Below are 21,231 nucleotides of genomic sequence, written 5' to 3'. Positions count from 1 at the left end.
AAAATGTCTTTTTCATCAGTGTTTTAATGAAAGTGATAAATGTATCGTGTTTCTCACATAATGGAATTTGGAAAATAAAATTGAAACTTGTTTTGCTTTTATTTAAAAACTGGCTGCAAGCGTGTGTTGAATAAAGGTGTATACATGTTATATATATCAGTTCTGGTCAGAAAACCATTAAATACATGAATTTTTTTGGAATTTTTCAGAACATATCAAACTTTTTATTTCAAAAGCTAAAACATTACTTTTACCAAAAAAGACACCCACCTTGTATGTTTTGGACGCCAAATTGTAAATTAAGTAGAGTTTACGAAGGAAATCAAAGTTTATCTGACTGTAATTAAACGTTACCAATAAATTTTGCTGATGCAATCAATATATATTCACATCTGTAAACTGAAATTTACATTCGTTTACTATAATTAGTTGTTAATCATAGTTTCAAAAATCGAGAAACTATATTTATCAGATAAACTCTATTTTATTTACAATTACAAATAGTTATTTTCAGTGCTAATTATCGTTTTACACTTCTGAAACATAGATGATCGTGTTAACTGTGGTTTACAGCTACAGTGAAAACTATTTAGTTAACGAATCGTTAACTTTATCAACTGATAAAATTTGTAAGCTCATATTTGTGAATTTGGCGTGCCATTTTCATCTGTAAAACCAACTTTAACGGTTGTAAACTATAGTTTTCGAATGCTGTTATTTGTTTGCATATATAATGTTAACAATATATTTTGCTGATAAATGTTGATTCACATCTGTAAACTATAATTTACATTCGTTAATTATAATCAAGTGTTGTTAATAAATTAACAGCGTTAGGTATAGTTTCACAGTTGATAAACTAGGTTTAACGCAATTGAAAATAATTGTTTCCAATTTTAATTATACTTTACACTTCTAAAACAGATGATCGCGGTAAATATGCTTTACATGTATGAAATAGTGATTAACGTCGTTAACTGTAGTTTTCTGTCCGTAAACTATAGTTTACAAAGTTAATTAACAAAGTTTTTTTTTTACCGTTAAACTATGATTACCTTATTCTTTATCATTTTGCGTGCCATATATATATAGCACGCAAAATTAACAAGTATATATATATATATATATATATATATATATATATATATATATAGTTAAAGCTACCAGATAAAACATGTTTCGATGTAATTATATCAAAAAGTAACTCATGTGAAAGGAGATGGAGATGATCTTCGCTAGCCTCTTAAAAAATAATTGGTTTTTGATAAGCGGTGCTGCATGATCAGAGACCCTTGGGTAGTGAATATGAAGGTAGGCCGTGTTAAGGACAAAAATGCTGAGGTTAGATTTCTTTCATTTTTAAGCATTCAAAGGATAAATTTCTTGGGACATGATATTTAAGTTCGGAAAAATCGAATTTACAAGAAATCTTTTGCTTACTGGTATTTTCCAAATATGTCCGATATTCAAATTTTATCTGATTTCTCAGCATGTACAGATTGTCAATAAAATGTCGATATATTGGAAGTTCCATTTTTATTTCCACTTTTATGCATTTGATTATTGCAATTTTGATGAAAATATGGGTTTTGATTAGTTTTCGGATTTTTATGAAATAAATCCTTCACTGCGGTACTACTTCGCGGAAAAATTGCATTGCATTATGGGATGGTAATGGTGGGCGCGTGATTTTGAACAAACACAGAATGCCTATCGAAAAAACAGGTTTGAAAGAAATTAAATACGTAAAGTTAGACCATTTGTCATATATTCCCATAAAATAAAGACACTCAAGTTTATATCAAAGAAATATTGTGGAAATCGAATGACATTTTACACATGAAATCATGCCCAGATGTGAGGCACCCTATGGATTTTTGCCACCTCGTCGGTAGAAATAGTGTTTATGTTACATTAAAGCAATCTGAGTAACTAACATTTTACAGAATTGCATAATCGTGTAATTTAATTCCTTTTTATTAAATTAATGACTTTTTAAAATTCGCGATTTTCCAAATTTTATGAAATATCATTTGTGATATTTATTCCCATTTAAATTTCCCTGCATCGTGTCGGGGAGTAATGGCGGGTCATTTGACTGTATTTGTAAACAAATCGTGATCTGCAAAGATTGCATTCCAGTGTTAGTTGACCAACTCATTCAATTTGAGCATCGTAATCATATAGTTAAGTGCAATACTTTATACGTTATTTGAGAATTTTTTTATATTGCCTTGTGTATATAAATTTGGCAAATATCCAAATATTTGTTTCCAGTTCAGCTAAATGAAGAAATAAATGAATGGAATTTTTTTGTACATGCATTAAACTACAGGGTCATGGCTTGCTTCATGCATTTATTTGCAAATGCACATGAATGGAGTAGAACACATTGCTTGTCAATGTGATATCATTCTTCCAGGAAGTACATGAATGACTCTGGTTGTCATGTAGTGCTTTTACCAGCAGAAATATGCACCACATGCTTTATTTAACAAGATAATGTATTGAAAAGCAGTTTATCATCAATGCAAAATCTATATGAAGTTAATTAACCATAGCGGACTTGAGGTAATAAGTTCTATGATGTGTTAGACCAAATTTCTTTAAATTTTGTTCCACAGAGTATTTCACAATAACATTAAGATATTTCTGGAAAAACATACAGTGTTGATTAAATTGTTGAAGTGAATTTTATGCACGCAATCAAAGGAATGGTTAAATTTTTGTATTTATTTTTTACAGGCATTGAAAATGGAAACAACATTGAGGTTATCTTACAAGATGGATGCAACACTGTGTCTGTAACCTCTGATAATAACTTGGAGAATTCTAATACCAATGCCAATTTTGCTGAAATTCCTGTATCATTGGAATGTAACAGTGCAAAAGTGTTAAACAAAGTTGACAACCTGGATTCAGATATTGTCAGTAATGACCAGGATGTGGCAGCCTTACTTGGGAACTCTGTACAGTCCAGTGATGGTGCCCTTCCTACAATTACCCTGGCATCAGATGATTTCAGTGCAACTTCAGAAGATGTCAAAAGTTTGACGAACACTGTCTCTAACTCTAATGAAGTAACAACTACACAATCATTGAAAAGACAACTTTCATCAACTACACCCCCTGTGGTCCATAAAGTCATAATAACTAAAAATCCCAATAGTGACCAACCTCAAGTCATGCCAGTGCAAGTGAATCAATTGGGACAATTCCAGCTGCAATCAGGACAGAGTTTTAATGTGTCCTCATCAGGAGCTATAAGTCTTTTACCTCAGGGATCACAAACACCAACAAAAACAATCACCATTTCTCCACAAGGTGTCCTTTCTCCAGGAAAGCAGTATGTTATTCCTTCAACTCCTACAAAATATGTTGGTGTTCATGGAAATAAAGTGCCCATTTCACCAGCATCAAAAACTCCTACCAAAATAACCATGATCCCTGTGACAATTGGTAAATCTCCTCAAAGACTGGTTCCAGCTTCATCTGTGTTAAATAAACAAGTGAATATTTCGTCAGGAGCTGGAGGATCAAGACCAACTTTGATCACAATGTCACCTTCAAAAGTGATGAAAGAGGGTACAGTGGTAAGAAGATAATGTGGCATCAGTTGTAAAATATGGAAAATGTCTATATTGTCATTAGAATTTTTTTGGTACAATAATCCATATGAGAAAGATTCGGCATATTTTTATAATGAAAATATAGATGCTCAAGCAGTGGTTTGATGGTTAATGCATTGTATTTTTCAGGTGCAACAACGACCAATACAAATTCAGCCCTCACAGGCAAAACAGATAATAACGGTGCCCACTGGTAGTGGAGTAAAACAGGTACAGATTCCAATATCAATGCAGGGCAGTCGCTTTCAGTATGTGAGACTGGTTTCCCCCAGTTCCCAAGCAGCCATGGCCGCAGGAGGTAAATTTATCTTCCCTTTTCACACTGTATTGTAAGTAATTATGCAAAATCCTATTACCGTATTTTTCCGACGATTAGTCGGTATTTTTTTCATTTGAAGCAGAGCACCCGACTTATCGTCTTGTTCGACTTGTCGTAGGCTCGTAGTCAGAAATTTTTTAAAAATAGCATTAAAAATCTTGGTTTTAATCATCTTGAGTTGGCTGTGTGATTGAAAATTACGTTGTTGAATTCACTGTTCATCTTTAATAATTATCATTTTCACTCATCTGTCAACACTTAAATACATAATAATAACAACAGTTATTAAAAAATGTTACATTGTCGTTTATCAATTAAAAGTTTTACCGTTCCGTTTTTATAAACACATCGTCACATGGTTCTATGTATTACTAGTAGGAAGATAACATTGCGCAGTAAAATTGAAACCAAGTTTGAATGGAAGAAACTATTGCAGTAGGTCCGGGGGATGTTTTTTTAAATTTAATTATTTTATTTGTAAAGAGTTGTTAGTGGAAAGTATAAATCAGAAATATTTAATGGTCAAATTCAATCTTAAAATACGTAATCGGCAATTATCAATACTACTGTTTATACAATAGGCTGACACCGGTTGTGTTAATAATCTTGCCCTAAGGCTGAGATCTTTACGGCAATTTCACTCCCTGTGTATATAAAGAGTACCGTTATAAGAGTGATTTTAGTTCATTGATTAATTATTGTCCAATTCTTTGATTAATGTAGATAATTTTTTTAGGAAACGTATGTATGTCGTATATCGTCATTATCAAGTCGTACAAATGATCGATCTATTTCTAACAGTGTCTATGTAAAACAATAGCGTGTAACTGCATTACTGGATACAAAGTAAACAAGTTTCATCAAATCATAGTAATTGCTAAGCTTTCTGCACTTGAGATCCCCCTTTGAAGTCCGACACGAGACAGGTGCATGCCTTTGACACCGGAAATTGTTAAACAAACATTGACCACGCGCCGAGTCAACAGGTGGCTGGTTACGTAATGGCGAATACACTGGCGATAGTCAGAGTGGATACTTATTTTAATGCTTGGGAATAAAATATTTCTGACAAAGTAAGTTTAGTTTTGCATAACACGCGATATCGGGAATTGTTTAAAATGCAAGCGACTTTGTAGAAGTTGCCGGTATTTGAAAATTTGATGCATAAGTATAAAGCGTAATTGTTTAAATGTTAATCACTAATAATAATTGGTAGCAATATCGGTGACATCGTGGCATCATACACTGATAATGTTACTGCAGTTTTATAGGCCATTTTGAAGTGATAAGATCGACGTATGGTCTGAGATCGACGTATCATAGGATTTTGTTTAAATTTTGGCTAAAAATGGGCAATTCGACGAGTCGTCCGCATCGACGAGTCGTCGGGAAAATACGGTATTTACAATGTGTATACATATTCAATATTTGGAGATGATAATATAATGTACTTATATTTTTATAGTGTCTAAAAGCACCAGTCTAACATCACTAGTACAGCCAGCAAAGTCCATTGCGCCGGCATTAAGTACATCAGATTCCCAGGGGAACATTCAACAGCTTAAGATCACACTACCCGCTCAAGGAACGCCACAAATAGTCAGTATATGAGCCATACAAGTTGCATATACATATGTTCTGTAGCTGAGGATGAAAATTGCAAAAATTCGAAAAGTACAATCTCTGATGATTCAGTTGATAGGAATAGAAAATTTCATGAGAACATCTCTCAAAGATTTCATTATGCAAATGCAGTGATTCATTTTGGAAATGGTCTTTATGGGTCCAGAGGACCCCTCTTAATCATAATTATGAGTCCCAAGCCGAAAACATATAGTCCATTTTTTATTCCACGAAGAACATGAGTATAAAACAAGCTACATTTATTTAAACTGGATATTCAAATGACCAAACTAAGAAATAGGCATAATGCAGGCACTGGGACCCTTCCAAGTTTTCTCTGTTTATCGCCACGTACCAGAGTTTTGGAAAACCATTGGCCCTGTCGGAAAGGCCAGTTAAAGTTTGTCTGGACCGATAACTTAATGGAAATGGTCAGTCGAACTGACCAATTGAAAAAATTGGGCAGGATGCTAATTTTATCAGTCAGGATGGGAATACAGACATGAAGGTCCTATAAAAAGCAATTGTGGCAATGTTGATCGAGTTTGTAGAAAAGAAAAGTCACAAAGAACAGGCCAATTTAAAATGTTGTATGAGAACACCAATGGTCCTTGTGAGTTCAAAGCTATGATATAGTATTTCATTATCATAGTTCAGGCAGGCCAGGTCAGCTTGTCAGCCATCTTGGAACTCAGGAAGACCACGGGGTTCTTTGCAGGAACGTATATATACATCCCTGGTTCTTCGTTATTCGAGATTTTGTTGTACTATCATTTATTCACATTCTAGATTAGCGTCCCTTTCAACATTTTGTTGTTTGTCTGATTAACAACCTTGTCTACTTTTGCATACACTCTGGTTAATCTACCCTGGTTTGGGAGTAATTTTGTCTTTTTTATTTGGTGACATCATGATCAGCATCAATTTCCCCACCGTAATGTCATCCATCATTAAATCTCATTGGTTAATGTACTAAATGTTGACTAATGAAATTTTGGCTTTTATAGGGTTTTTTGGGGTTTTTTTTATTCGAAACACTTTGCAAATTTAGCTAGTAGGTTTAGAAAGGAACTATAAGGAACTTGAATTTCTGAGCGAGGAAAATATGTGGGTCTATTTCTAAATCTTAAATTTTTGCGTATTTTCAAAGGACGCACGTCAAAATGAATTACTGCAAATGTTTGTTTTTTCATTTTGGACAAATGTATCTAAAATTTGCATCATATGAAAATGGAAAAATAACTTTAAGCATTTTTTGTTTGGTATTTTAAAGATATATCATTCAAGGTGCAGGTTTTATATTCTAACAGTTTTGCCAAATGTAGTGAATTTAATCTTTTAAGGTAACTTCAAAACCTCAGACTACACAACAAGTTCAGCGGATTTTGTTACCAGCAGCCCCAACTCAACAAGTGGCAATTCGAGTTTCAACACCCATGGCAGTGTCGTCGGTCGCTCAGATCAGACCTGCTACTTCTACGGTCACCAACATTGCTGGACTACCCCCAGGTACCACCCTGCTGTCGGGTGGATCCGGACTTCAGGGATTTGCTCTTGTCCCGGCATCTTATGTGACACAGGTAAAATTATTTCAATGAAACTTAAGTTCTTTTTTTTACTAGTCAGACACTGTGCTTGACTTATGCTTATGTCTTGTCCGATTCAGTTGATACAAACATATATATTGATTGATGCTTTTTAGGAGTTTAGTAAAATTGACTTACAATTTTATGAAGGTTACTGGTATGTAGACTTCAAAGGGCACTCTGATTGGTGAATATGAATACTGTTTGAATTAATATAAACTAAGCTTCATGGCTTGCATACATACATACATACATGTAAAATTATTGTAGATAAAAGAGATACACAAGATAAATGTAAAGGATAATGACTTTTCTTGTTATACTTTCTCAAAAAAGTGTGAGGCTAAATGTTGAATGAGTATGAAAGAAAACTGATGTACAATTATATAAGAATTCTCATGTTCTACATGTATGTGAGTCAATGAAAAAATCAGTCATTTCAACTTTCTGATCAATGCTTGATAATTTATCAAGTATAGTTTATACAGTTTGATAGCATACAATTAATAGAAAGGGGTCACATGTGATATGATCATTGAAGATCTGTGATATGATTATTTTTTTTTTTACACCTTTGAGGTTTATATTGAAGACTTTGGTAATTTTGGGTTCATATTGATTAAAAGATACAGAATAATTATTACACTCTGTGCACATTTACATGTGTAAATAATATTTGCAGCTTCAGCAGCAAGTACAGCCAAAAACCATCACTGTGCAACAGCCATCTCTGCCAGCAACAAACACTGTTGCAACAGTGGAGCCACAGAGTTTGCTGCAGCAACAACAACAGAGGCAGGAGTTTGTGCCTATAGCCAGCAGTGACCCATCTCTCAGTGCTAACCTCAAACAAAATGGGTAAAGTTGCTAACTTATGATAACTTTAGCATTTCTTGGTTTGTCAAATGTATAGGTTTCCTTTTATCCTAATGTTATTGAAGTACATTAGGGTTCTATGCTTAAAAAATGATAATGCTTTGGTATGCCAGCCCTTTGCATTTTATCTCATATTTCTTTTGGGAGGAAAGTTCAACAAGATTTAAAAAATGTTTACAAATCCAGGTTTAAGTTAAGAAAGGGGGAAACATATCCCAGTAAATCAATATTTTGCGTGATGCATAATTTCCATACGTGTTAACTCTAACGATTTACGCGGAAGTCTACAGCTTTATAGCTTTGTCTCCCGCCTACTTTGTTTTTAAAGATAGCCATTATGGTTCCAAAATTATGTTGAGTTTGAATCTGAGGCATACAATATCTTCTTTTAGTTGGGTAAATGAGAAGTTTTCAAGCATGTGTTTTACATTGAACAACTAAATCAAAGAATCCACTTCCAGTGATTACATTAGTTACAAGACATGCTGATGCATGTATTATCCTCGCCAAGGAAAAAGAATCATTGCAATTCCACTTGTGGCTTAAACGATGACTGAATATATCTTTTAAAGGGGCATGGTCATGATTTTGGTCAAATTTCATTTTTCTGTTTTTATTTTTTGCAATGCTTTAGGAATGCATTTCTAATGATCGAATGAAATTTGGGTGCCCAGGGACCAACCTAGAGCAAAATTTTAGGGAGACTTCACTTCTCCCTAACAGAAAAATAGAGAGAAGTGTGAGAAATCAGGGAGACTTCCATTACTTGACAACAGCATAACGCTTATGACTCAACTTTTAATAATTTAGATTAGAAGTCAATAAAAAATCTAAAAATTAAAAAAAAACTTATCCAATTTATTAAATTTAATTTATTTGATGTATTCATACATTTTATAGATGAAATGTGTTGTAATTGTGTTAGCTAAATGACAAATAAAATCAGTCTCTGTATTTCTGTGTATTTTGGAGGTATTAGTCTAACCCTATGACCCAATTACAACCGTTATGTAGATGATCTTATTTTTAAAGATAACTGTAAACAAACGGTTTTATGATTGTTTTAGCATTACTTTGGCAGAGTTATTAACTAATTACAAGTAACCAACTAATTGTAACATCAACACTAAAAGAAATAAACATCGGTTGCACAGTATGTGGTTGCATCACCCGTATTTATAACCCTCTAAAGATAAGACAGTCTTGAGTAATTAATCACAACAGGGGTTAACTGAGACTGTGAAAACGTCTTCAGAATTAGTTAATTATCATTTTATTGCCTTTGGGGTTAATTTACACGGTTGTGAACTCATAATACAGGGCGACTTCAACTTCTCTTTCGGAGGAAATTCCGGCGAAGTTACCGATCAAAAAGCGACTATTTCGCCCAAGTCGCCCCCTAGGTTGGTCCTTGGTGCCAGTCGTTGATTTTTAAGCAAGATACAGGGCTTACAATTCTTCGTCATGTCAACATACTCATGCCCTGTTTTTGTTTACATAGGTTCAATATACCAGTAAAAAAACTTTTTAAAGCTAGTTAGTCTATCTCATTATTCATTTTAAGTATAAATAAACAGTTCCTAACGATTAACACATTCATTTTAGGTCTAAAACTGGAATTTTCACCTCAACATTCAAAATGTAAACAAACGCTTTGTTTACATAGCGAAGAATATGTGTGTTGAAATATACAAGAAAGAGACTGCGCGCTATGCTTCCACTTTTTTGTTCTAAATCTATCTCTTTTTTCACCACTGGAGGTTAAAAAGTATGATAATTTCCAAAATTACTGATTGGGTTCTTGCAAAAGTAAGTGCAAAAAATAGTGTGGCAAAAAGAAAAAGATTCATTCAATAATACATATTCATTTGTCAAACTCATGGTATGGGGGATTGTTTTAGGGAAGAGGTAGCAGTTAAACAATATCAGGAATCTATTAATAAACAATCTATAATTTTCATTGTCTAGTAAACAATATGATACATATATATATCAAGTATGTATCATATATCTAATCCTTATTTTTTTTATCCTTTTGCAGATCTGCAATAGAGGCTACAGGAGCCAGGCCAAGAAAACCTTGTAATTGTACAAAATCCCAGTGCTTAAAACTGTAAGTGTGTGACAATAGGAATAAAACACATTGCAATAAAGTGCTCTCCCAGAATATCATAAAACCCTGATAGTAATTTGCTTACAGTTATGTGCAAGTATTATATGGAAATGTAGTTGGTTTAACCATTAAGGCAGAGAACATAATGAAGTTTGATATCGTTGATTGGATTGTTGTAACAGTTGGTTTGAATATGTTAGTTACAAAATGGGGAAAACTAGTACCAGTAAATGTAGTAGGTATTGAAGATTGGTTAACATACTAATTTTGGTCGGTTTGTGTGTCTGCCATTATGACTTGACCATATCTTTTGAACTATATAAGATTCAGTGTTTGCAAAGGATCAATGCCATTGCTAAAGATCAGAGATCAAATGTGATTAACAGAGACTGAATCTTTAAGGACTTTGTGTCTCATGTATACATTGTACATCTTTTTCTAGGTATTGTGACTGTTTTGCCAATGGAGAGTTCTGTCACAACTGTAACTGCAACAACTGTGCCAACAACTTGGACCATGAGGAGGAGCGCTCAAGAGCGATCAAGTCCTGTTTGGACAGAAACCCCATGGCTTTTCATCCAAAGATCGGTAAGATATCTACTTAGAGTAATGTTAAGATATTTAGGATGAAATTTTATTGTACGTTAAAAGTTAAATGTCCATGTAATACCCAGTACACTTTATCACTATTTAAATTGTTTATGAACTGTTCTTAGCTTAACTTGTGATTGACTTTAATATAGAGCATGAACATTCCTTTGATGATAACCTGTCGCATGAAGTGACATTTGTATTGAGTACACTATTTTGATATACATATATTCTAATTTTTTGTGAGCCTGTAAAAAATCCAGATTGAATGGAACATACTTTCATCATAGGTAAAGGCAGAGATGGAGAAAGAGACCGCAGACACAACAAGGGCTGCAACTGTAAACGCTCAGGCTGCCTGAAGAACTACTGTGAATGTTATGAGGTTACAATCTATTCTTTTCCAACTATTTTTGTACTAGTATTATTATGAAGTAATTCTGTTTAAGTTTTAATGTTGGTGTATATTATTGATAACTACCAAAACTTGTCAAGGATTTACACAAACAAGGTGCCTTTTTTATTTGAAGTATTGAAATTTTATTTTCTCGTCAATGTGTCATAGGTCAAAACAATTAACTCTGTAGGAATAAGCAAACGTTTTACAAATTCTCCTTGTTTTTAATGTCTTTTATTGCCTTCTGTTTTGGTTCCCAGAAAAAAGAAATTGACATCAATTTCATTAAGATTTCTTTTTATTTTAGGCAAAAATAATGTGCTCAAGTTCTTGTAAATGTATTGGATGCAAGAACTTTGAAGAAAGTCCAGAAAGGAAAACTTTAATGCACTTAGCAGATGCAGCGGAGGTTAGAGTTCAACAACAGACTGCAGCAAAATCAAAACTGTCCTCCCAGATATCAGGAATTCCATCACGACGACCTCAGATCGCCTCCACGGGAGAAAGGTACATGATCAAAATTAGTAATGGTTGTATAGAATGTCTTTTCTAGTCTTGTGACACACATCAAAAGAAAATTAACAAGATAAATTCAATAGGAATATAAAGCAAAGTTTACGAGAATTGCAAATATTTTACATTATTACCTAATCAAAGGGATTTTGTTGTTTTATTACAAATTAAATATTTGCGTCTATTTTGAGCTGCCGGTCAATAGACTGCGATCTATTAGACCGCCGGTCAATAGACTTCGATCTATTGGACCGCCGGTCAATAGACTGCGATCTATTGGACCGGCAACGTATTTCAGAACGTGGGTATGTTAATGTTGCATCCTTTCGATAGTTCTCAGGGAATGTATATTCCTTTACATAGACGCTGTTTTTAGTACTTGCTGAAACCCAATTCAATGTTATCAAAATGGAGTATCAAATAACAGTTTTAAAGCCTCATATAAGGTAAAAGACTATTTAAAATCTAATCGGTTGAAGACTTCCCCTTCTTTGTTTAAACTAATATTGAATTGAGATGTTGTAATGCATGCAACAGGTTTTGTGCATGTGAAAGATGAAAAAAAAATCTTAGTATATTGCATGATGGCACGGAAACCATCTACAATATGCAAATTGTAAACCCAGAAAACTACAAAAGGAATTACGTAATAAAACAATTATTTAATGCTTGAACAGTCAATAGACCAGAATTTGTTCCCTGCACCTCGGGAAAAATATTCTGGTCTATTGACTGCTCAAGCATTAAATAATTGTATACTATTATCTGCTGCAGCTTCCATGTTGATTTTTGATGAATTTAAGTGGAGTTTGATTTTTGCAGGCTGCCGTACACATTTTTAACCTCAGATGTTGCAGAGGCAACGTGCGCTTGTCTGTTGGCTCAGGCAGAGGAGGCCGAGAGACTGAAGATGCCACCAGTAGTGCAGGAGAGAATGGTGATTGAAGAGTTTGGACGCTGTCTGCTGCAAATCATAGAATCAGCAAACAAGACAAAAGGTTGGTCTAAAGTACATACATATTTCGTAGTTATCATGATTTGGTCGAAACACCTGTGTAAAATCACAAGAAGGAAGGCAGTGTGTCCTTTTAATAAGCTGCTGTTCAACTGTACTGATTTTTAGCTCACCGAGACGAAGTCAGGGGGAGCTTATGCTATACCCCCGGCGTCGGCGTCCGGACCTGGTTAAAGTTTTTGTTGCAGGTCCTGTATCTAAGCTATTACTTGTCCTATCTTCACCAAACTTGCATGGATGATGCATCTGGACCGACTTATGGACTTGAAAGACTTGGATGCTGAATCTGAGTCCTAAATTTCAGATGCTAGAGGAGGTTAAGGTTGTTGGACCAGGTTAAAGTTTTTGTTGCAGGTGCCCTTTGATATCAATATCTAAGTTACTGCAGGTCCGTACTTCACCAAACTTGCATGGATGGTGTGTCTTATGATACTGATGCACCAGACAGGCTTGAGTGCTGAATCTGAGCTATAGGTTTCGGATGCTGGAGGAGGTTAAGGTTTTTGGAGCAGGTTAAAGTTTTTGTTGCAGGTGCCCTTTGATAGCAATATCTAAGTTACTGCTGGTCCGTACTTCACCAAACTTGCATTGATGGTGTGTCTTATGATACTGATGCACCAGACAGGCTTGGGTGCTGAATCTGAGCTATAGGTTACAGATGCTGAAGGAGGTTAAGGTTTTTAGAGCTGGTTAAAGTTTTTGTTGCAGGTGCCCTCTGATGATTATATCTTAGTTACTACTTGTCCTAACTTCACCAGACTTCCATGGATGGTGCGTCTTATGATACTGATGCACCAGACAGGCTTGAATGCTGAATCTGAGCCATAGGTTTCGGATGCTGGGGGAGGTTAAGGTTTTTAGAGCTGGTTAAAGTTTTTGAAACAGGTGCCCTCTGATGATCATATATTAGTTATTACTTGTCCTAACTACACCAGACTTCCATGGATGGTGCGTTTTATTATACTGATGCACCTGACGGGCTTGAATGCTGAGTTTCAGATGCTGGATATGGTTAAGTTTTTTGGAACAGGTCACATGTTAAATAGATAATAGTACTATTTCAAACTTGCATAGTTGATTAAACTGTAATATGAATGAATCACAGAGGAAGCTTCAGATGCAGAGCTTGATCACCATTATCAAGGATGCTAAAAAATATATCCTAGTTAATACAGGTCATAACTTCACCAAACTTGAATGGATGGTGTGTCTTATGATACAGATGCACCTGACAGGCATGGATGTTGAATCTTAGCCATATTAGGTTGCGGATGCTGGAGCAGATTAAGGTTTTAATTGCTAGTGCCCTCTGATGATAATATCTTAGTTATTACTGGTCTGAACTTCACCAAACTTGCATGGAGATGCGTCTTATGTATACTGATGCACCTGACAGGCTTGAATGCTGAATCTGAGCCATAGGTTTCAGATGCTGGATGAGGTTTAGTTTGTTTGGAACAGGTCACATGTTTTATAGATGTTAGCTTGCATAGTTGATTTAACTATATTATAAATGAAACGCAGAGGTTGCTTCAGATGCAGAGCCTGATCTCCATTATCAAGGATGCTAAAGAAATCTCCCACCTCACTCAAACCTGCTCAATAGATAGATGTGTTTGTTGATAAATGATATAACATGATTCCTTTGATATAGTATTGTATGGTATGAAACAATATTGTTTAATATGATACAATATAATATCATATGTAATATTATAAAAAGTGATATACGATATGATATTGAATCAATTTTTATTATATTATATTAATGTTATGATATTGTAACATGATATCGTCATGTAAAGTATTGTATATTATGATACAATATTGTATAATACAGGCCTCTCACACCCATTTTTGGTACTGGGGCCGGGGCCAATGGATTGGGAAAAATGCAACGTTTTGATAGAAATTGGGAATTTTTTCCTTGCATAATAATTTGTCCCCAGAACAAAAACTAGGATATATTGATAGGATTTTTTAAAGGTTAGTTTTTTTAGAAATTATTTTTAAAAATGGGAACATGTGTGTTTAATAATGAGAAAGAAAAAAAGTTAATTCACAGTGTGTGATACAAGTTTGTTACTGAAGATGTAAAATTTCCCTAAAGGTTTTTGTGTAATTACTAGCTATATGTTAAATGGCAAAGAAAATAATGTAACTGTTTTTTAAGAATTTAAAAAAAAGTTATCTTATTTGTATCAATGTAAAGTATAATCTATATTTGTATTTATACCTTTTATAGATAAATGTTTCTTGATTGTGTTAGCCTAATGACAATATTTATAAAATCAGTCTCTGAACTTCTGTGTGTTTGGGGTATTAGTCAAACCCTTCGACCCACTTACTATCGTTTTGTAGAGGATCTGTTCAGTCAGACAAACATTTTTATAATAATTTTAACATTTATTGCAAAATTATTAACTACTAACAGCTTACCAACAAACTGTAATATCAGGATTAAAAGTAATAAACATCGTTTTTAAAATTACACCATCTCTGAGGAAATTCTGGCAAAGTTACCGATCACAAGAAACAGTTTACAACGCGGTAGTGTTGCACATCTTTACGGTGCTTTTATGACTGCTGAATATACAAGATATATATTTAGAATAAGAATGGTTTTTTTTAAGTTACATTATTAATATTAAGCAATTTCAAATTGGGAAAAACACTCTCAATTTTGGGAAAAAAGATGTCTTTTTCACGTTGGGAATGGGGCCGAATATTGGCCCCAATTATAGAGGATCGAGAGGCCTGTAATATTATATTGTATTATTAATTTATAATTTTATCACATGAAACTATAACATAAGATATTGCAAAATATAATATTGTATCCTATGATACAATATTGTATATTCTATAATATTGTATCATACAATATTGTTTAATATGATATAAGTTTCTGTAATATAGAATTATATCACATGAAATTGTATAATATGATACTGTAATATTATATAATATCGTATCATATGATATTGTATAATATGATTTTGGTTTATAATATGATATATTATCACATCACATGAAATTGTATTGTATGATATTGTAAAATATATTATTGTATCATATGATACAATATGTATAATATAATATTGTATTTTATAATATTTTACTTTATCAAATAATATTGTATCATATGATACAATATCATATTATGTATCAAAAATGATACAGTATCATACAATATCATACTATATTATACAATATAATATCATATGTTTCAATGCTATGATGTATTATGTAATATGATATTGCAATATAATACTATATTGTTTAATTTATAATGATATTGTATTATGTGATCAAATACAATAACATATAACACAATACAATCTCATACCATATGTTACAATATCATATCTCATCATTGTTTATTATGGTATTTTATTGTATTTTATGATATATGTTGTAAATATGATAGGATGCAATATTTAATTTTATATTATTGTATTGATTAACATATGAACATATGATTATCATACAATTTTTTAACAGATGATATACGATATTGTGTCAAAACAGAATCTATGAATATCCAAGATCATAAAGTATGATTTTCATTTAATATGATAAAGGTGGTCTCATAAAGGTGAAGTCTCATAAGGGTGATGTCTCGTCTCGGTGAGCTTTTTAATCTGTGATTACCTATGTTTGTAACTTCCTGTGAAATAATTTGCTGTGATTTTGTGAAATTAAGTTATTGTCAATGCACATGAATGCTATGATGTGCATTGGTTGTCTTTTTAAGCAGGTTGCTGTCTTATCCCTAACATATTCTATTGAATTTTGTAGAAAACACAGACACATGATAGCCTGATCTTGGTTCCAACCGTGTGTAATTCCAGCTCAAGTGCCAGCACCAGTGTATCCTGTTCCCTGCTTGTGTGTGCGTGTGCATGTGTTTATCACAGTGTCTGACCTCTCTCTAACAGTATTCTCTGAACGTGGACAAATGTGAGACATTGAGTGCTAGCCAGGCCGAGACGGAAGCCACAAGCCTTTTGTCCTACCAGTGATAAATAGGATGAAGCAAGCTGGGACTCCTCTTACCAGTGAAGGCAGCTTCTCAAGTTTATACAAACAAACTTCAAAGCGTGGAAAATACAAGTGCTTTTGACTTTTCTTTAGCACAGGAAATCTGAAATTTGTCACGTGTTTGGTCAAGATATTCTTTTTTCAGTGTTTTATAGTGTTTTTTGTTCTTCTGTCATTTACCTTAAGTCATTTACCATGTTACTGGGCATCAACCTCAACTTACTTGTAAATTGTTAGTTGAATATCAATTTTAATCTTTAATAAACACCATTTTGTTATCCATGAAGTTGTGTAAAAAAAAAAAAGTATGCACACTTTTTGATTGAAAATGATGATTGCCACAGCGTTAAATTTCTTTTGAGATATCTTAGTACACAATAATGTATAGGGCAGTTAATATGATGATTACAGCATAGTTATACACTGCACATTTCCTTTCTGGATATATGATAAGACTATGTGTTGGGCAGTAAAAGTGTTCAACGTATTAATAAATGGCATATTTTTCTTTCTTCTTCTGATATGGATTATTTTATTTATTTTGGAGATTTTAGGAATTAAAATTTCATTAATGGTGTAATTTTATTCTAGCCATTTATGTTTTTATTATTAAATTATGAAATGAGAATTGTGTGTAAGGGTTCAATTTCTGATATTATTTTTAATTTACAGGAACTATCATAAATCTATTAATGATTGTAGAAAACAAAAGATGAAAATACTTATACATGTATACATGTATGTTTTAAATTCTTAGAATGGTGATATGTTTTCAATCTCTTATTTATATGAATTCATTTCACAAGTTGCTTGCACAAGAATTGGAAGACTATTAGTATGACATTCTTGCATTTGCTCAAGTTTTGTTAATGTATACATTTTCATGTACCTGTGTAAATTTTATTTGGCTTTTTGCATTTGTAATTTATAAGAACAACTGTACACTTGAATTGTGAATTGAGTGTCTATATATATTAATTTTATCAACATACATGAACCTGTAATTTAATGGCTGTAGAATACAGCTGAATTGTAAATATAAACAGATCCTATATTCTCATTATGATTACATGTATATGAGACAGCTGATTTCATGGGTATAAAATCTTCTAGATACTGTCAACACAACTCTCTCACACAAGTCATTCAACATCCCTCAAGTCCCGCGATAACCACCATTGAATTATCGTTAAGTACATCTTCTCTTGTTGGCTTTAAACCTCACATTTTTCTTCATTCATTTTCTAGTCATCATACTGTACAAAACTACATGTACTTCAGAGTTTATTTTTCAAGCAAAATCAATATACATGTATATCCATAGATTTGAATGATGAGCAAGTGTGTGATGTATGGATGTGTGAATTTAGCACACTATTTACCATAGTTGTCCGATAGCTTCAGAAAATCTAACACCTCCCTGCAGTGTGTAAGCTGGTTTTAATAGCATAATTCCATTACTTAACATTTGTATATCAATTACAATGTATATGAATTGTGATGGTATTACATGGGTAATATCTTAAACACTTATAGATAAGCTTATGTAGTGTTTATAAATAACAAGTTTGCAAGGTTGTTTAAATCATATTGAATATTAGAGGGGTTGGGTTGAGATTTTTGGGTTTCTTTTTGTTTATTTCTTTTTTATATTTCTTAGAAACATTGAATCTAAAAAGTAAAGACAGTACATTGTGAATGCCTTTTTTTTTTTTTTTTTTCAAATCCCAGACATTTATTTTAAATCAATTCAAGGATTGCTATATTTATTAAACACCAAACAAGACAGAAAAATGTTTTTTGATGTCTTGTACAAAAGTGAACTTTTCATGTGTCGGGGCCTTTAGATTATGAATGTCATGTGCAATATCTGAGAATGAATGATGTTAGTAAATAATATAGACCCTTCATTTCAGCAGCAGCTTAATATGTGGAGTCAAATAAATCATCAACTACATAAACAGTGGCTTGTCATGTATCAAAAAGTAAAATTCAACAATACAGGGCTTTAAAATTTCCTCAACACCCAAATCTTATTCAGTGGATCTATAAAAATCTGTTTTTTGAAATATAATTTTACAAAAGAGACCAGTTTTGTCTCAATTATTTTATATGAATTTTTTTTTAATGATTTTTCAGTGAAAAGGGAAAAATTGTTTAGACACCAAATAGGGTATTTTAGAGCTTAAAACTTTGTCTCAGTTGATGTGTAATAATATATTTATGAATAACTACATCTCATACGCCTATAACAATGATCAAATTTTATAACAAAGTATTTAAATTATGAGTTACAAGGAGTAGGCCACAGGCAATTAAAGTTAGACAAGTTCACTTTTGATCTCAGTCTCTTTTTCCTACTTTATACACATTTTTTACAAGTGACACTGAGATCAAAAGTGGGCTCATCCAACTGGCATGGGAACAGGCTCCAGGGTCATATAAGTTAGACGAGCTCACTTTTGATCTCAGTCTCACTTGTACAAAAGGAATAAATAGTGCAAAAGTGAGACTGAAACCAAAAGTAAGCTTGCCAAACTTTTAGGGCTCTGAACTTGCCAAAGAACTATATATGATAAGAGTTAAATTTGGCCCCCATAATTCGCCATTTTTTAAGTGTTTCGGGTACAATTAAATGTTAACTAATTTTTTAGAAGAGTTGATATAAAATATTTTTTTCATATATTTATTTGATTTATTTGCACTCACTGGCAGTATATGACGTCAGAAGTGACGCCATTTCTATAATTTAATCAAAGTCGGCCAAAAATTGACATTTTTCTTATATATTTACGAATGGGAAATATAGAGCGCATGCTTGAACAAGGAAAATTTTTTTGTCACTTATAAGTCTTGGCTAGATACATCTCTGATTAAAATATTTTATTTGTTCAAGAATGCGCTCTATGTTTTCGGAAGGAAAAACTGCTTGAAAACAAGCTGTTTTACGCTAAAAATGCAAAAATGGCGGGAAAAGGTTGTCTTTACGATGTCATATTTCTAAATTGTGGACACTTGAACCAAAATGAATATTATGTAAACACATCACATACATATCTGTATTAAGAAAACAAAGAATGATACAAAAATGTTGATGTTCATTTTAGGGGGCCATTTTAGGCCCTTATCATATATAGTCCAAACTTTATACAAAGCATTCTTAACATCATGTTCAGACTTGATCTGGTATAAACCCACTGACTCTCTTGACATCTCTTCTATAAACCTTCAAGCTGCTACCCTCCCCATACCGTTAGAGGTACCTCAAGTCTGTTATAAGGTACCTCAAGGATAAACTACCCAAAGACGATCCCGTTCTCTTTATGCTAGAGACAGATGACTCTTGCTGACTTAAACAGTTTTTGTTACAAACCTATAATGATTGAAAATGCAATTTTGATATTATAGTACAAGCATTCTAAGACAGTGAACTAGTGGATTCTAAATTGTTAAAACCTAGACCATCAGACCAATATCTCCCCCAAGACAGGTTCAAAGTTAAACATAGAAGTATATTGGAAAAACATTAAAAAATTTTATCTCAAGAAATGCAATGCTATGTTTTTTTTAAGTTGCAGTATTTTACTATGTATAAACATCCTTACATCTTCATATTCTCAAATTAAGGTCACAGTCACCGTTCACTTTTTACATATAATTCTGTATACTGGTAGTTTATTTTACAATTTTGTTATCTTTAATACATTTGGGTCCAAGATAATAAAGATTCAGGTCAGTCGATGCTTCTTGCATTATGATGTCCAAAAAAGTAAGCTTTTTTCTATGTTGTTTAATTTATTGTCAAATCATGGAATATAAGAGAGTTTTTAATGCTGAGCCTAAAAAGTTTCATATTTACACATTTCGAAAAACAATGATACAAGAACTATTGCTCAGGTGAGTGATGGGGGTCATGGACCTCTTGTTAAAAGATATGATGATTGGATCCGTATGTTTTGTAATGCTAAAATGTAAACCAGAGCAATCTGTTAAAACACAAGAAGGGGGTCAAATGAAAGATTTTCCAGTAATTGGTATGTGATTTAAATATAGGTTTATATATTAATCTAGTATTGAAGAAAATGTGAATCAGATGTTTTTATTTTAAAATTTGCTTTCCCAGTCGTGCTCTCTGAGAATAGAAAACCCATACAATTTTACATACATTTGAAATGTTATTAGTTTCAAATGATGCTAACTACCGTAATTCTAAAGTTTGCAATTGTCCTTTAATCACGTTTTTCCTCTGTGAACCAGCTAATAAAGAGAAATAAAAATTATTCATCCAAACATCCATTGAAAAAAAATTATCGGGGGGGGGGGGGTATAAATTATGCCTCATAAAAGTTTGATCAATGTAATCAATTTCTTGTAATTTCTTGTAAAAGTTGCCTGGGGTTCAGTTCGTTCTGTTCACATTTCAATTTTCTATATGTGAATAAAAAATAAATGTTGCTTCCAACATAAATTGTACGTGGCCCAGCACTGCCCATTTGTTGCTACATGCTTTAATAATTGTAAGTTA

The 21,231-nt window shown here is 32.9% G+C and overlaps 1 protein-coding gene across 1 annotated transcript; it reads left to right on the top strand.

The window, feature by feature from the left end:
- Positions 1-1,623: 1,623 nt before the first annotated feature.
- On the top strand, positions 1,624-18,667 carry LOC105335970 (protein lin-54 homolog). The gene is made up of 12 exons (XM_011440121.4): positions 1,624-1,725; positions 2,746-3,593; positions 3,759-3,927; positions 5,414-5,547; positions 6,915-7,151; positions 7,840-8,015; positions 10,075-10,146; positions 10,589-10,734; positions 11,028-11,122; positions 11,442-11,641; positions 12,470-12,645; positions 16,464-18,667. The coding sequence occupies exons 1-12, from the start codon at positions 1,707-1,709 to the stop codon at positions 16,478-16,480; spliced, it is 2,289 nt and encodes a 762-aa protein (XP_011438423.1). The 5' UTR covers positions 1,624-1,706; the 3' UTR covers positions 16,481-18,667.
- The last annotated feature ends 2,564 nt before the right edge of the window (positions 18,668-21,231 follow it).

This window comes from Magallana gigas, chromosome 7 (assembly GCF_963853765.1).
Source record: "Magallana gigas chromosome 7, xbMagGiga1.1, whole genome shotgun sequence".
NCBI classification, from domain to species: domain Eukaryota; kingdom Metazoa; phylum Mollusca; class Bivalvia; order Ostreida; family Ostreidae; genus Magallana; species Magallana gigas.
Note: the sequence above shows the minus strand (reverse complement) of the source record. Positions and strands in the feature narration are given on the sequence as shown.

What these genes read in the sequence shown, in the direction of transcription:
- LOC105335970 (XM_011440121.4), top strand. An exon ending in CTCAAGGAACGCCACAAATA is followed by an intron (nt 5,548 to 6,914) that starts GTCAGTATATGA and finishes TAATCTTTTAAG; the next exon opens with GTAACTTCAAAACCTCAGAC. An exon ending in ACTACTGTGAATGTTATGAG is followed by an intron (nt 11,123 to 11,441) that starts GTTACAATCTAT and finishes TTTTTATTTTAG; the next exon opens with GCAAAAATAATGTGCTCAAG.